Source organism: Rana temporaria, chromosome 2 (assembly GCF_905171775.1).
Source record: "Rana temporaria chromosome 2, aRanTem1.1, whole genome shotgun sequence".
NCBI lineage: Eukaryota > Metazoa > Chordata > Amphibia > Anura > Ranidae > Rana > Rana temporaria.
The window spans coordinates 538,369,084-538,384,407 of NC_053490.1; the positions used below are offsets into that span (position 1 = coordinate 538,369,084).

Sequence of the window (15,324 nt, forward strand, 5' to 3'; positions counted from 1 at the left end):
CAGGGTACATATTTAACCCCTTAATATACCCCCTAGTGTTAACCCCTTCCCTGCCAGTCACATTTATACAGTAATCGGTGCATTTTTATAGCACTGTTCGCTGTATAAATGTGAATGGTCCCAAAAATGTGTCTAAAGTGTCCGCCGTAATATTACAGTCGTGACAAAAATCGCAGATCGCCGCCATGACTAGTAAAAAAAATATATATATATTTTCTCTTTCGTTCATGGACGGACACAGCAGCCCTTGACCTTAGGGTTATTCACCTTCCTTCCAGGAGAGTTAGGCAGAAAAACATCACTTTAAGTGTTAACAACACTTTCCTCATTACAGCTCCTCCCAGGGGGCGTGGTCCCCCGGGTATAACCCACACTCTGCCTCAGCAGCTCCAGTTTTTTTCTGCCTAATGTCAGGAGAGGACAGGCCTTCTGGAGTCCCTGCACTCTGGAATTTTTTTTGCGATTTTGTTTTTCGCTTTTATTGTTTTTTGTTCCTGCATTTTTTTGAATCCTGAGATTCTTCTATCAACTGCCGACTGGGTGACAGGCTGGGCCTTGACTCTTGTAGTCCCCCCATGTTCGGCCATCGAGCGTGTGCCGGCCCTCAGCTCTGGGTCGTCCACAACAGGCCCCATTGCTCCAGGGGCGGCCGGGGAACTACATGTTCCAGGGCACACATATGACCGGTCTTTATGGCTTTGTCACAGTGTGTCTGGCCGACAGCCATGCCGTTTAGCGGATGTTGGTTCTGTCCGGAATGCCTCCAGCCAGTGGTCGCAGGACGGGTAAGTAGGCCCCTTGCCCTGGCAAGGTGGTATGGCTGGTGCTTCCCTGGGGAGGTCGACTGAGGGTCCGCCCTGCTTTCCTCTCTCCCTTTCCTCTCCCTCCTTCCCCATACTGGGTGGCGGCTGTGAAGGGGGGGGGTCTCCTGGGGTTTTTATCGTCACCTTGGACCGTGGGGTGCTGTGATTTTTTTAACGTTTGGGGGTGCTGCTGGCCGTGTTTGGTGTTGTGTCACTGGGTTTTTAAACTGCGTTTGGCCGCCATTTTGCCGCGGACGCGGTTTACATGGTCAGCGGCCATTTTCTTGTAGCCCGCATGGTGCTTTTTTACCTCAGACGGCGGCCATCTTGGAAAAGTCTTGGCCTCTAGTGCCTGAAATAGCGCTGCAAAAGCCCGTGAATCATCCCTGAGGGACAGACACAGCGCAGCCAGCACTTCTCCGCATTCCTCAGCGCTTTCAGCTCACACTGCAACCGGGTGGGGTGGTGAGTTCCCCGGGGGCCCCTGCCTTCTGTTTCTGCAGCTGGGAGGTGACCGGTGGGTTGTTCTGCTTTGCAGTACCAGGGTGGCACAGCGCTGGGGCATCATGGAGCCTGAACAGGACCTTCTTCCCCAGCAATGCCTGTGTTGACCCTTAGTGCCCATGCCGCATCTGTTGAGGCAATGAAGGCTGTCCATGAGGTGTTTTCTCGCCAGGATTGAAGCGACAAGTGGCCAGAAGGGGGGTAAATAGCGCCCCCTCCCTGAGTCTGCTTCTGGGGATGTCTCTGACACAGAATCAGGCCCTGCTATTGCTTCTGGCTCTGGTTCTGTCATGTCAGAGGATGCGGGCTTAACCCACGCGGCCTGTGAGGATGACTCTGCTTCAGGGTCGGTGAACAATAAGGAATTTGTTGGAGCTCTTATTTCTGCGGTGCGTGATACTCAGAAACTTGAGGATTTGGCGGAGGCATCGGATGTACTGGTCCCTTTTGGGTTCCGCAAGCCGCCCCACACCGCTAAGGTGTTTCCTTGTGTTCCTTATTTGGACAAATTGTTATACAAGGAATGGGATACGCCGCAGAAAGTTTTTGTTGTTCCAAAATACTTTGCGACCGTTATCCCTTTTGAGGAGGACTTTTTAAAAAAAAGTGGGTCTCTCCTCCGTCAGTGGACCCTCCCGTGTCCAGATTGAGCAAAGCCACCACGTTGCCGGTGGAAGGGGCTCCCGCCTTTAAGGACCCCGCAGACAGGAAAGTGGAGGCTGTGGCCCGCTCCCATGTTCACAGTAGTGGGTTCGGCAGTAAGACCGGTTTCGGCCGAGACTCTGGTGTCGCAGACACTGACCGAACGGGCAAGGTTTTTGCTACAGGAGATGGAGGCGCAGGATGCTTCCGAGACCTGTAAGGACCTGTCTGAACAGTGGGATCTGAAGTGTGTCTGTGAGTCAGCCCTGGATACGCTCCCCTTGCTTTCCAGGGCCTCCGCGGTGGTACTACGCCGCCTTGTGTGGCTGAAGTGCTGGTCTGCGGACCAGTCCTACAAGAAGGCCTTGGTGGATTTACCCCTTAAGGGTGAACGGCTTTTTGGGACGTCCCTGGATGACATCATAAAGGATGCCACAGGTGGTAAGAGCACACTGCTCCCGCAGTCTGGGAAGGGCAAGGAGCCTCGCCGTAAGCAAGGGCCCTCCTTTACTCCCTCCTTTAGTTTTCAAGGTGCCAAGACCCCCGCTGCAGGGCAGAAACGCACCTGGTACCGCCAAGCCTAACAAGCCTTCTAATGAAAACCAGCGCTGACCCCCATAATGTGATTCCAGAGATGAAAAGTTAAAGCCTTTCCTGGCCAAGAAACGTAAAAAAAAAAGGGAACATTCTCCAGATCTGGCAGCTCTCCCTCCGCCTCTAAATAGATCTGACGTAGCGGCATTCTCCCAAACCGCGACTTATCCAACCCCCCGCTTCGCTGGCAGCTCCCTGCCTCGGAAATGTGGCGTTGAAGTAAAAACTGCTGTGATCGCTGGATCGCCGAGCCGTGGAGCGCAACGAGACGCAGTGTTGGCTTCTGAATTGTGCTGTAGCCTGGCGCTTGGGTCTCTATCCACTGCTGGATGTAGAATTCACACCGCTGTACGTTAAAGGGCCACTCCGCCCAAAACTCTTTTCAGTTCCTGGAAGCTGGGGAGTTAAATCGCCAAACTGGATACTTTGGGACTTCGGATGGCAAGGTCTCTCTACCACAGTTCCCATTTGTGTCCACCAAGGGGGGTCCCGCTTTGCCTGTTGGGTCGTCTATGCCTTTCGTGTACGTTGGTAGACGAACGATTAGCGAGACTCCATTGCTATTATCAACAGTCTTTCCAGAAGACTAAATGTCTCTCGACTATTCTATGGATGTTTTTGACACTTTTTTGACACACTGCTGTTGGCTGACGCCATCTTGGATGTGATTTCAGAAGTCCTAACAGACTCTGGGCTGCCACTTAAGTGACACTCTCTAGCAAGGTTTCTCAACCAGGGTTCCTCCAGAGGTTGCTAGGGTTTCCATGAGCGATGATCAATTTCGTCCCACTGACCATGAGTGTGAGGAGCATCCCTTCCCACTGACCATGAGTGTGAGGAGCATCCCTTCCCCACCACTGACCATGAGTGTGAGGAGCATCCCTTCCCCACCACTGACCATGAGTGTGAGGAGCATCCCTTCCCCACCACTGACCATGAGTGTGAGGAGCATCCCTTCCCCACCACTGACCATGAGTGTGAGGAGCATCCCTTCCCCACCACTGACCAGGAGTGTGAGGAGCATCCTTTCCCCACCACTGACCAGGAGTGTGAGGAGCATCCCTTCCCCACCACTGACCAGGAGTGTGAGGAGCATCCCTTCCCCACCACTGACCAGGAGTGTGAGGAGCATTCCTTCCCCACCACTGACCAGGAGTGTGAGGAGCATCCCTTCCCCACCACTGACCAGGAGTGTGAGGAGCATCCCTTCCCACTGACCATGAGTGTGAGGAGCATCCCTTCCCCACCACTGACCAGGAGTGTGAGGAGCATCCCTTCCCCACCACTGACCAGGAGTGTGAGGAGCATCCCTTCCCCACCACTGACCAGGAGTGTGAGGAGCATCCCTTCCCCACCACTGACCAGGAGTGTGAGGAGCATCCCTTCCCCACCACTGACCAGGAGTGTGAGGAGCATCCCTTCCCCACCACTGACCAGGAGTGTGAGGAGCATCCCTTCCCCACCACTGACCAGGAGTGTGAGGAGCATCCCTTCCCCACCACTGACCAGGAGTGTGAGGAGCATCCCTTCCCCACCACTGACAGGAGTGTGAGGAGCATCCCTTCCCCACCACTGACCAGGAGTGTGAGGAGCATTCCTTCCCACTGACCATGAGTGTGAGGAGCATCCCTTCCCACTGACCATGAGTGTGGGGAGCATCCCTTCCCACTGACCATGAGTGTGAGGAGCATCCCTTCCCACTGACCATGAGTGTGAGGAGCATCCCTTCCCACTGACCATGAGTGTGAGGAGCATCCCTTCCCACTGACCATGAGTGTGAGGAGCATCCCTTCCCACTGACCATGAGTGTGAGGAGCATCCCTTCCCACTGACCATGAGTGTGAGGAGCATCCCTTCCCACTGACCATGAGTGTGAGGAGCATCCCTTCCCACTGACCATGAGTGTGAGGAGCATCCCTTCCCACTGACCATGAGTGTGAGGAGCATCCCTTCCCACTGACCATGAGTGTGAGGAGCATCCCTTCCCACTGACCATGAGTGTGAGGAGCATCCCTTCCCACTGACCATGAGTGTGAGGAGCATCCTTCCCACTGACCATGAGTGTGAGGAGCATCCCTTCCAGGGGTCAAGTCCTGGGAAAAAAAGTGTGGGAACTCACCCAAGATTCCCCACCTCAAAAATACATATACTGTGTATATATATATATATATATATATATATATATATATATATATATATATATATATATATATATATATATATATATATATATATATATATATATATATATATATATATATATATATATATCAGGAACGGCCCAAGACATTGTGCTGCCTGGGCCCAGGAATGAAGTGCTGCCCCCCCCCCCTCCAAAAAAAAAAAATATTGCCCACCAAAAGGCCCCCACATTAATTATTTTATATCATTGCAATTAAAACCCAAATTAAATTTATCAGTAAGTCAGATTTACATGCAACAGTGATGGTGGGGTTCAGACACAGCCAGGGGTGGTGGGGGTTTATACACAGCCACGGGTGGTAGGGTGGGGGGTTAAACACAGCCAGGAGTGGTATTGAGGGGCGTTAAACACAGGCAGGGGTGGTAGGGAGGGGGTTAGACACAGGCAGGGGTGGTAGAGGGTTAGACACAGGCAGGGGTGGTAGAGGGGTTAGACACAGGCAGGGGTGGTAGGGGGTTGTACACAGCCAAGGGTGGGGCGTCACTAGGGTTGGTGTCACCTGGTGCGGTAAGAAATGGTGTCACCCCCCCCCCCACCCATTGTATTTTTTCCCATATCACACTGCATATAATGCCAATAGTAGTGCTGTTAACAACTATAAAGCAATTAGCACATTTAACTAACAATATGATATGAAAAAATTTTGAACTCCCCAGGAAATAACAACCCCCCATCCGGATCAGTACCCGTTTCAGCAATAATAGCTGCCAGTACAGTGTCAGTTTCTGCAAAAATAATTGTCAACATTGGTGTCAATTTCTACAATGATTCAAAGCATTGGTGCAGTAACTACAATAATAGCCCTGGCATTGATGGTCAGTGGCATTAATGCTTTTTTAAAGCCCTGCAGCACAAGGAGTTAATTTACACTGCAATGGATCACTAATGCAGTAGTGGCCAGTGGCTGTGTTAATGAACTCCCTTGTGCTGTATTAGTGGTCAGTGTTAGTTACCCCTTTTTATTGAAACATGAATGGGTTCATTAACACTGACACTGACCACTAATACAGCACAAGGGGGTTAATTAACTTCTACTGGGCACTACTGCATTAGAGATCAATGGCAGTATTCATTAACTAAAGTGTGGGAGGAACTCTCGCGCCTACCCAATAAACTTAGAATAAAAAGAGTGAATATATAAAGATAATGTACTGCTGCTCAATCTAATAGTGTATACATATGCGAATATGAATAACTGAAAGTGTTGATATAATGGGGTGATAAGCGCAGTAAAAGTGAGTCTGCTGTGAAACAAGGCAATGATCAGTGAACCAGACCAATCATGACCTGCATAAATCACAGTGACTGAATAAACCAAAAAACAAGAACTAACTAGCAGGTGGCCAGTGAAAAAATGCACACATAAGTAAATGACGTTGCTGTGAAATAAACCAGTAAACAGTGAAAAAATGTCTCAAACATTAATACTGGTGCAAATAATGTGCAACCACAGCTAACAGCTATGGTAAAAGAACATAATTAATGCAAGTGAATAAAGTCCCAAATAAAATATTAAATGGCTGAAAATAAATGATGACGATCCTTCAGGAATCTTCCAATATAGTCTTGAATGAGGTGGGCTCACAGAGAGCTTACCTTTCCAAAATAATAATTAAGCCTTGTTAACCTGGACATCCATGAGAGGTGCTGTTAAATCCACATCTAGGGTCTGGCTATGGATAGCGTCCTGTGTGATCCTCTGTGGTCAGCTTCAAAACCTCCTGGTGGACATCGATGGTACTCAGCTGACCACAGAGGATCACACAGGACGCTATCCATAGCCAGACCCTAGATGTGGATTTAACAGCACCTCTCATGGATGTCCAGGTTAACAAGGCTTAATTATTATTTTGGAAAGGTAAGCTCTCTGTGAGCCCACCTCATTCAAGACTATATTGGAAGATTCCTGAAGGATCGTCATCATTTATTTTCAGCCATTTAATATTTTATTTGGGACTTTATTCACTTGCATTAATTATGTTCTTTTACCATAGCTGTTAGCTGTGGTTGCACATTATTTGCACCAGTATTAATGTTTGAGACATTTTTTCACTGTTTACTGGTTTATTTCACAGCAACGTCATTTACTTATGTGTGCATTTTTTCACTGGCCACCTGCTAGTTAGTTCTTGTTTTTTGGTTTATTCAGTCACTGTGATTTATGCAGGTCATGATTGGTCTGGTTCACTGATCATTGCCTTATTTCACAGCAGACTCACTTTTACTGCGCTTATCACCCCATTATATCAGTATTCATTAACTCCTTGTGCTGAATTAAACATTAACAAGTCCTGTGCACTGGAAAAGAGTCACTGCAACATATATTTTTCTCAGTCTGCCATTGCTCACTTACCCAATGCCAGCAACATGCATGTTCCCGCGCGGTACCTCTCTCTCTCTTCCTGTCCAGCCTCTGAATGACATCATGTCAGAGGCGGGGACTAGAAATAATCTGTCGGGTGCGGTGGAATGGATATCTACTTTGCTGAATGTAGGAGTGCAGGGATCGTTCCAGCACTCGGCACCTCGCTGCAGCTCTGAGCAGGGTCTGACTTCGGCAGTGATCTGTTACTGTGTACTGATGTGCATGCCATGTTCATCTGCCATCGGGCACAGTTAAGCCTGCACTGCACGCACTGTCATCTCTTCACGCTCCCCCCCCCCCTCTGCCTTGGTGTCACCCGGATGCAACAACCCCCCCCGCTAGCAACGCCACAGAGGAGGAGGGTGTCACATACCTCATACAGGCCAGGCTGGACTCTGATCGGCTCGGGCGGCTCGGCTAGTCCTGCAAAGGGAACGCGCGTTCCTGCTGTAAAAATAGTGCAGGGACGTCGTTCCCACGCGTTCCCGCAGGACTCGAGCCCTGATCCCTTCCCACTGACCATGAGTGTGAGGAGCATCCCTTCCCACTGACCATGAGTGTGAGGAGCATCCCTTCCCACTGACCATGAGTGTGAGGAGCATCCCTTCCCACTGACCATGAGTGTGAGGAGCATCCCTTCCCCACCGCTGACCATGAGTGTGAGGAGCATCCCTTCCCCACCACTGACCATGAGTGTGAGGAGCATCCCTTCCCCACCGCTGACCATGAGTGTGAGGAGCATCCCTTCCCCACCACTGACCATGAGTGTGAGGAGCATCCCTTCCCCACCACTGACCATGAGTGTGAGGAGCATCCCTTCCCCACCGCTGACCATGAGTGTGAGGAGCATCCCTTCCCCACCGCTGACCATGAGTGTGAGGAGCATTCCTTCCCCACCACTGACCATGAGTGTGAGGAGCATCCCTTCCCCACCACTGACCATGAGTGTGAGGAGCATCCCTTCCCCACCACTGACCATGAGTGTGAGGAGCATCCCTTCCCCACCACTGACCCCGAGTGTGAGGAGCATTCCTTCCCCACCACTGACCATCACACTAATGTATCATGAGTTGTCGATCCAGGTATTTTTTTGCAGGATTTTCCAGAGACAGAAATGATTTCAACGGTTCCTCTGTGTTGAGCACAGACAGTAGCTAGCCATAGAAGAGGAGGGGGCTATGCTGAGCACGAAGAGAGAAGGCTATACACACTCAGAAGGGGGTGGAGGAGCTGGGCCAGCACAGACAGTAATAAGACACAGAGGAGGAGAAGGCTGTGCAGAGTTCAGAGTCGCATTGCAAGTGCATACAATGAATTTATGGAAAGGAAATACATGGCAATTAGGCCCTCGACTTTCTGTCTGCCGGGTTTGGTGACGGGTCTCTCTTAGAGGATGGCGGTATGTTGGAATGTGTCATCACTCGCTCTGCCGATCGGCATCTTGATGACAGCTGTGTGCCTCTGGATAGAGAGAGAAGCCCCGCCCCCTCACAGCCCTGCCAAATCCTGCACCAGTCGGATGAAGCGACTGCGCCTAGCTGGGGAATTCCACCCGTAACTGAAAGCCTTGTCTATGCCCCCCCTCCCCCAATCCCCCTACCAGCGGCTACCTACCTCTTTCTGCAACGTATACAGGACAGAGCCAGGCGATGTACAGACCCGGGAACCCCTCATAATGGGCACAGCGGGTGTACAGACCCAGGAACTCAGCACAGGGATGGTGGGAACCCCTCATAATGGGCACAGCGGGTGTACAGACCCGGGAACTCAGCACAGGGATGGTGGGAACCCCTCATAATGGGCACAGTGGGTGTACAGACCCGGGAACTCAGCACAGGGATGGTGGGAACCCCTCATAATGAGCACGGCGGGTGTACAGACCCGGGAACTGAGCACAGGGATGGTGGGAACTCCTCATAATGGGCACAGCGGGTGTACAGACCCGGGAACTCAGCACAGGGATGGTGGGACCCCCTCATAATGGGCACAGCGGGTGTACAGACCCGGGAACTCAGCACAGGGATGGTGGGAACCCCTCATGTGATTTGGTGGTTGAGTAGGTCCCGGTCATAGAACACCTTGATACACGGGACCCCTGCTACCTGACAGTGTTGCCCCCTGCTGTCCTCACCTGACTCAGATTTTTTTTGGTTCCTCCTTTAGGTCTCCTCCTGGTTCTTCACCACATTCACGGTTTCCGGACTGAAGGACCGAGTCCACCAAGTGGAAAGCCTGCACCAGCTCTTCACCGCCATCGCGCCTGACCAGATCGAGATACCGCCATTCGTCCTGAGTTACGACGCTCGGGTAAGAGGCTGGGGGTGCCGCCGGGTTTTATGGTGTCCTGTAACTGTTGTAGAGCCGTGTCTTTTGTCTTTATTTTACTTGCCACTGCTCCTCTACCGCAGCTTTGGGATTTTGGAGGGGGGGGGGGGGGGGTCCTGACTTATCACATGACATCCAGCAATTGCTTAGAAGGAACTTCTGTCTGCACAACACTGACTGAGCCTTAGCAGCCGATTTCTAGAGTTTTAAGGCCCTCCTGTAGTTCTCAATACTACACAGGGGATGTGATCAAGTAGCCGGTGATCTTTACTATTCACCCAAACCGCACGACTAGTGTCCCATCATTGGTGTCAGTGGGAGGAATAGTGTCCCATCATTGGTGTCAGTGGGAGGAATAGTGTCCCATCCTTGGTGTCAGTGGGAGGAATAGTGTCCCATCCTTGGTGTCAGTGGGAGGAATAGTGTCCCATCATTGTTATCAGTGGGAGGAATAGTGTCCCATCATTGGCGTCAGTGGGAGGAATAGTGTCCCATCATTGGTATCAGTGGGAGGAATAGTGTCCCATCGTTGGCGTCAGTGGGAGGAATAGTGTCCCATCATTGGTGTCAGTGGGAGGAATAGTGTCCCATCGTTGGCGTCAGTGGGAGGAATAGTGTCCCATCGTTGGCGTCAGTGGGAGGAATAGTGTCCCATCATTGGCGTCAGTGGGAGGAATAGTGTCCCATCATTGGTGTCAGTGGGAGGAATAGTGTCCCATCATTGGCGTCAGTGGGAGGAATAGTGTCCCATCGTTGGCGTCAGTGGGAGGAATAGTGTCCCATCGTTGGTGTCAGTGGGAGGAATAATGTCCCATCGTTGGTGTCAATGGGAGGAATAGTGTCCCACCATTGGTGTCAGTGGGAGGAATAGTGTCCCACCATTGGTGTCAGTGGGAAGAATAATGTCCCATCGTTGGTGTCAATGGGAGGAATAGTGTCCCATCATTGGTGTCAGTGGGAGGAATAGTGTCCCATCATTGGTGTCAGTGGGGGGAATAGTGTCCCATCATTGGTGTCAGTGGGAGGAATAGTGTCCCATCTTTGTTATCAGTTGGAGGAATAGTGTCCCATCATTGGTGTCAGTGGGAGGAATAGTGTCCCATCATTGGCATCAGTGGGAGGAATAGTGTCCCATCGTTGGCGTCAGTGGGAGGAGTAGTGTCCCATCGTTGGTGTCAGTGGGAGGAATAGTGTCCCATCATTGGTGTCAGTGGGAGGAATAGTGTCCCATCGTTGGTGTCAGTGGGAGGAATAGTGTCCCATCGTTGGTGTCAGTGGGAGGAATAGTGTCCCATCGTTGGTGTCAGTGGGAGGAATAGTGATTAACTTTTGAGGTGCCAACGTCAGAATTGATATAGAAAAGCAGATGGGTTTTTATTGATACAAAGATATATATAAAAACAGATATTGGTTAAAAATCAAATGAACCCACATACATAGGTGGTCAGTGAGAATTTGATCCCTTACGCTAATGGTCAGAGGAAAAGGACCAACATACATTGGTGGTCAGTGAAAATTCTCCCCCCACCCGAATGGTCAATGGAAAGATCCCACATATATTGGTGGCCAGTGAAAATTTGTTCCCTTACCCAACGGTCAGTGGAAAAGAACCGACATACATTGGTGGCCAGTGAAAATTTGATCCCATACGCTAATGGTCAGAGGAAAAGGACCAACATACATTGGTGGTCAGTGAGAATTTGATCCCTTACGCCAGGGATCTCCAAACTGCGGCCCGAGGGCCAGACGTAGCCCTTTGCTAGCCTTTATCCGGCCCTTGGGGCACTATTCCTCCCACTGACACCAATGATGGGATACTATTTCTTCTACCGATAGGGGCACTACTCCTCCTCCTCCTATTGACCACCAATCCTGAGGCCATATTTATTCTCACTCATGTCAGACCCGGGACATTTTCTTCCCCCCCGCTGGCCACAATCCGGCCCTCCTAAAGTCTGACGGACAATAAACTGGCCCTTTGTTTTAAAAGTTTGGAGATCCCTGCCTTGCGCTAATGGTCAGAGGAAAAGGACCAAACATACATAGGTGGTCAATGAAAATTCTCCCCCCACCCGAATGGTCAATGGAAAGAACCCACATACATTGGTGGCCAGTGAAAATGTGTCCCCTTACCCTAATGGAAGGAGGAAAAGAACCCCTATACATTGGTCGTCAGTTGAAATTTGATCCCTTACGCTAATGGTCAGAAGAAAAGGACCCACACACATTGGTCAATGAAAAATTCGCTCTCCCCCCCCCCTACTATTGGTTGGTGAAAAGATCCCACATACATTGGTGGTTAGTGGAAATTTGGCCCCTTGCCCTAATGGTCAGAGGAAAAGAACCCACATACATTGGTGGACAATTGACATTTGATCCCTTACGCTAATGGTCAGAGGAAAGATCCCACATACATTGGTGACCAGTGGAAATTTGGCCCCTTGTCCTAATGGTCAGAGCAAAAGAACCCACATATATAGGTGGGAATGTGTCACCTTACCCTTCTGGTCAGTGAAAAGAACCTACATGCATTGGTCCATGGAAATTTGTCCTCTTACCCTAATGGTCAGGGGAAAGATCCCACATACATTGGTGGCCAGTGAAAATTTGTCCCCTTACCCTAATGGAAGGAGGAAAAGAACCCACATACATTGGTGGACAATTGAAATTTGATCCCTTACGCTAATGGTCAGAAGAAAAGGACCCACACACATTGGTCAATGAAAAATTCTCTCTCTCCCACCCCCTCCCCTACTATTGGTTGGTGAAAAGATCCCACATACATTGGTGGTTAGTGGAAATTTGGCCCCTTGCCCTAATGGAAGGAGGAAAAGAACCCACATATATTGGTCGTCAGTTGAAATTTGATCCTTCACACTAATGGTCAGAGGAAAAGGACCAAGATACATTGGTGGAAATTTGCCCCCTTGCCCTAATGGTCAGAGGAAAAGAACCCACATACATTGGTGGGCAGTGAAAGATTAACCCACACCCACCTCCCCCCCTACTCTATTGAGCAGTGAAATGATCCCACATACATTGGTGACCAGTGGAAATTTGGCCCCTTGCCCCAATGGTCAGAGCAAAAGAACCCACATACATAGGTGGGCAGTGGGAATGTCGCCTTACCCTAATGGTCAGAGTTGGGTTCTTTTCCTCTAACCATTAAGGCAAGGGGCCAAGTTTCCACTAACCACCAATGTATGTGGGAATGTGTCACCTTACCCTTCTAGTCGGTGATAAAGAACCTACATGCATTGGTCCATGGAAATTTGTCCCCTTACCCTAATGGTCAGGGGAAAGATCCCACATACATTGGTGGTCAGTGAAAATTTGCCAGTCTACTATTATGGTGGTATTTGGTGGTAAGACAATATATCATAAGCCCGTTCCACCGGCTCCCAGTCACGTGATGACTGTTACACATAGGTGCAAACTTTTAAAAGTCCGTCATCTGGAAAGGGACATGAATACATTTCCATGCCTTCGTTATTAGGAAGCCCTCACCCTTCTTCTTATTGCCCTTTCGTCAGGGAAAGGTAAACATGATTTACGTATTTCAGTGGTGGATATTGATAACTAATCTCCTCGGTTTCGATACCTCATCAAAAAATAGATGTTGAAAAGGACGAGAGATAAGAAGGAAATGACATCTGCTGGGAACTTGCTGGAAATCTTTAGCCATCGGCCTTCTGTAGCGAACAATTGGGGGGGGATGAAGTGTTGAAGGTTGCCAGCGTGCTCTCAGCAGATGTCACTTCTTCTTCTCCTACCTTGTCTATTGCGACATTTTATTTTTTGAGGAAGTATTAAGCCGGAGGAGATTAGTTACCAAAGGAGAGCGTGTTTGTTTGGAGGATTCCAACACTGAAATGTACAAAGCGTGTTTACCTTTCCATGTGAGAGAGGTCATAGAAAGTGTGAGTGACTTTCCAGTTTGAAGTGGAGGGACGGTGTGAGACCTCAGCAGGGCCGTAAACAAGGGGACAAGGGTGTGTGTGTGACGGTAAGGGGGCAGGGGACAAGGGTGTGTGTGTGTCGGGAAGGGGGCAGGGGACAATGGTGTGTGTGTGTCGGGAAGGGGGCAAGGGGACAAGGGTGTGTGTGTCGGGAAGGGGGCAGGGGACAAGGGTGTGTGTGTGTCGGGAAGGGGGCAGGGGACAAGGGTGTGTGTGTGACGGGAAGGGGGCAGGGGACAAGGGTGTGTGTGTGACGGGAAGGGGGCAGGGGACAAGGGTGTGTGTGACGGCAAGGGGGCAGGGGACAAGGGTGTGTGTGTGTGTGTGTGTGTGTGTGTGTGTGTGACGGGAAGGGGGCAGGGGACAAGGGTGTGTGACGGGAAGGGGGCAGGGGACAAGGGTGTGTGACGGGAAGGGGGCAGGGGGCAGGGGACAAGGGTGTGTGACGGGAAGGGGGCAGGGGACAAGGGTGTGGGAAGGGGGCAGGGGACAAGGGTGTGTGACGGGAAGGGGGCCAGGGGACAAGGGTGTGTGTGACGGGAAGGGGGCAGGGGACAAGGGTGTGTGTGTGTGTCGGGAAGGGGACAAGGGTGTGTGTGTGTCGGGAAGGGGACAAGGGTGTGTGTGTGTCGGGAAGGGGACAAGGGTGTGTGTGTGTCGGGAAGGGGACAAGGGTGTGTGTGTGTCGGGAAGGGGGCAGGGGACAAGGGTGTGTGTGACGGGAAGGGGGCAGGGGACAAGGGTGTGTGTGTGACGGGAAGGGGGCAGGGGACAAGGGTGTGTGTGTGACGGGAAGGGGGCAGGGGACAAGGGTGTGTGTGTGTGACGGGAAGGGGGCAGGGGACAAGGGTGTGTGTGACGGGAAGGGGGCAGGGGACAAGGGTGTGTGTGACGGGAAGGGGGCAGGGGACAAGGGTGTGTGTGACGGCAAGGGGGCAGGGGACAAGGGTGTGTGTGACGGGAAGGGGGCAGGGGACAAGGGTGTGTGTGACGGGAAGGGGGCAGGGGACAAGGGTGTGTGTGACGGGAAGGGGGCAGGGGACAAGGGTGTGTGTGACGGGAAGGGGGCAGGGGACAAGGGTGTGTGTGACGGGAAGGGGGCAGGGGACAAGGGTGTGTGTGACGGGAAGGGGGCAGGGGACAAGGGTGTGTGTGACGGGAAGGGGGCAGGGGACAAGGGTGTGTGTGACGGGAAGCGGGCAGGGGACAAGGGTGTGTGTGACGGGAAGGGGGCAGGGGACAAGGGTGTGTGTGTGTGTCGGGAAGGGGGCAGGGGACAAGGGTGTGTGACGGGAAGGGGGCAGGGGACAAGGGTGTGTGTGTGTGTCGGGAAGGGGGCAGGGGACAAGGGTGTGTGACGGAAAGGGGGCAGGGGACAAGGGTGTGTGACGGAAAGGGGGCAGGGGACAAGGGTGTGTGACGGGAAGGGGACAAGGGTGTGTGTGACGGGAAGGGGGCAGGGGACAAGTGTGTGTGTGTGTGTGACGTGAAGGGGGCAGGGGACAGGGGACAAGGGTGTGTGTGACGGGAAGGGGGCAGGGGACATGGGTGTGTGTGTGACGGGAAGGGGGCAGGGGACAAGTGTGTGTGTGTGTGTGACGTGAAGGGGGCAGGGGACAGGGGACAAGGGTGTGTGTGACGGGAAGGGGGCAGGGGACAAGGCTGTGTGTGTGACGGGAAGGGGGCAGGGGACATGGGTGTGTGTGTGACGGGAAGGGGGCAGGGGACATGGGTGTGTGTGTGTGACGGGAAGGGGGCAGGGGACAAGGGTGTGTGTGTGACGGGAAGGGGGCAGGGGACAAGGGTGTGTGTGTGACGGGAAGGGGGCAGGGGACAAGGGTGTGTGTGTGTGTGTGACGGGAAGGGGGCAGGGGACAAGGCTGTGTGTGTGTGTGACGGGAAGGGGGCAGGGGACAAGGGTGTGTGACG

General features: G+C 51.8%; 1 protein-coding gene across 1 annotated transcript in view; it reads left to right on the top strand.

The window, feature by feature from the left end:
* Nucleotides 1–15,324, top strand: part of GDAP2 (ganglioside induced differentiation associated protein 2) — a 78,712-nt gene that overhangs the window by 53,655 nt on the left and 9,733 nt on the right. The window contains exon 12 of the mRNA XM_040339224.1: nt 9,275–9,418. Within this exon, the coding sequence (XP_040195158.1) occupies nt 9,275–9,418 (144 nt within the window). The remainder of the gene's footprint in view (nt 1–9,274; nt 9,419–15,324) is intronic.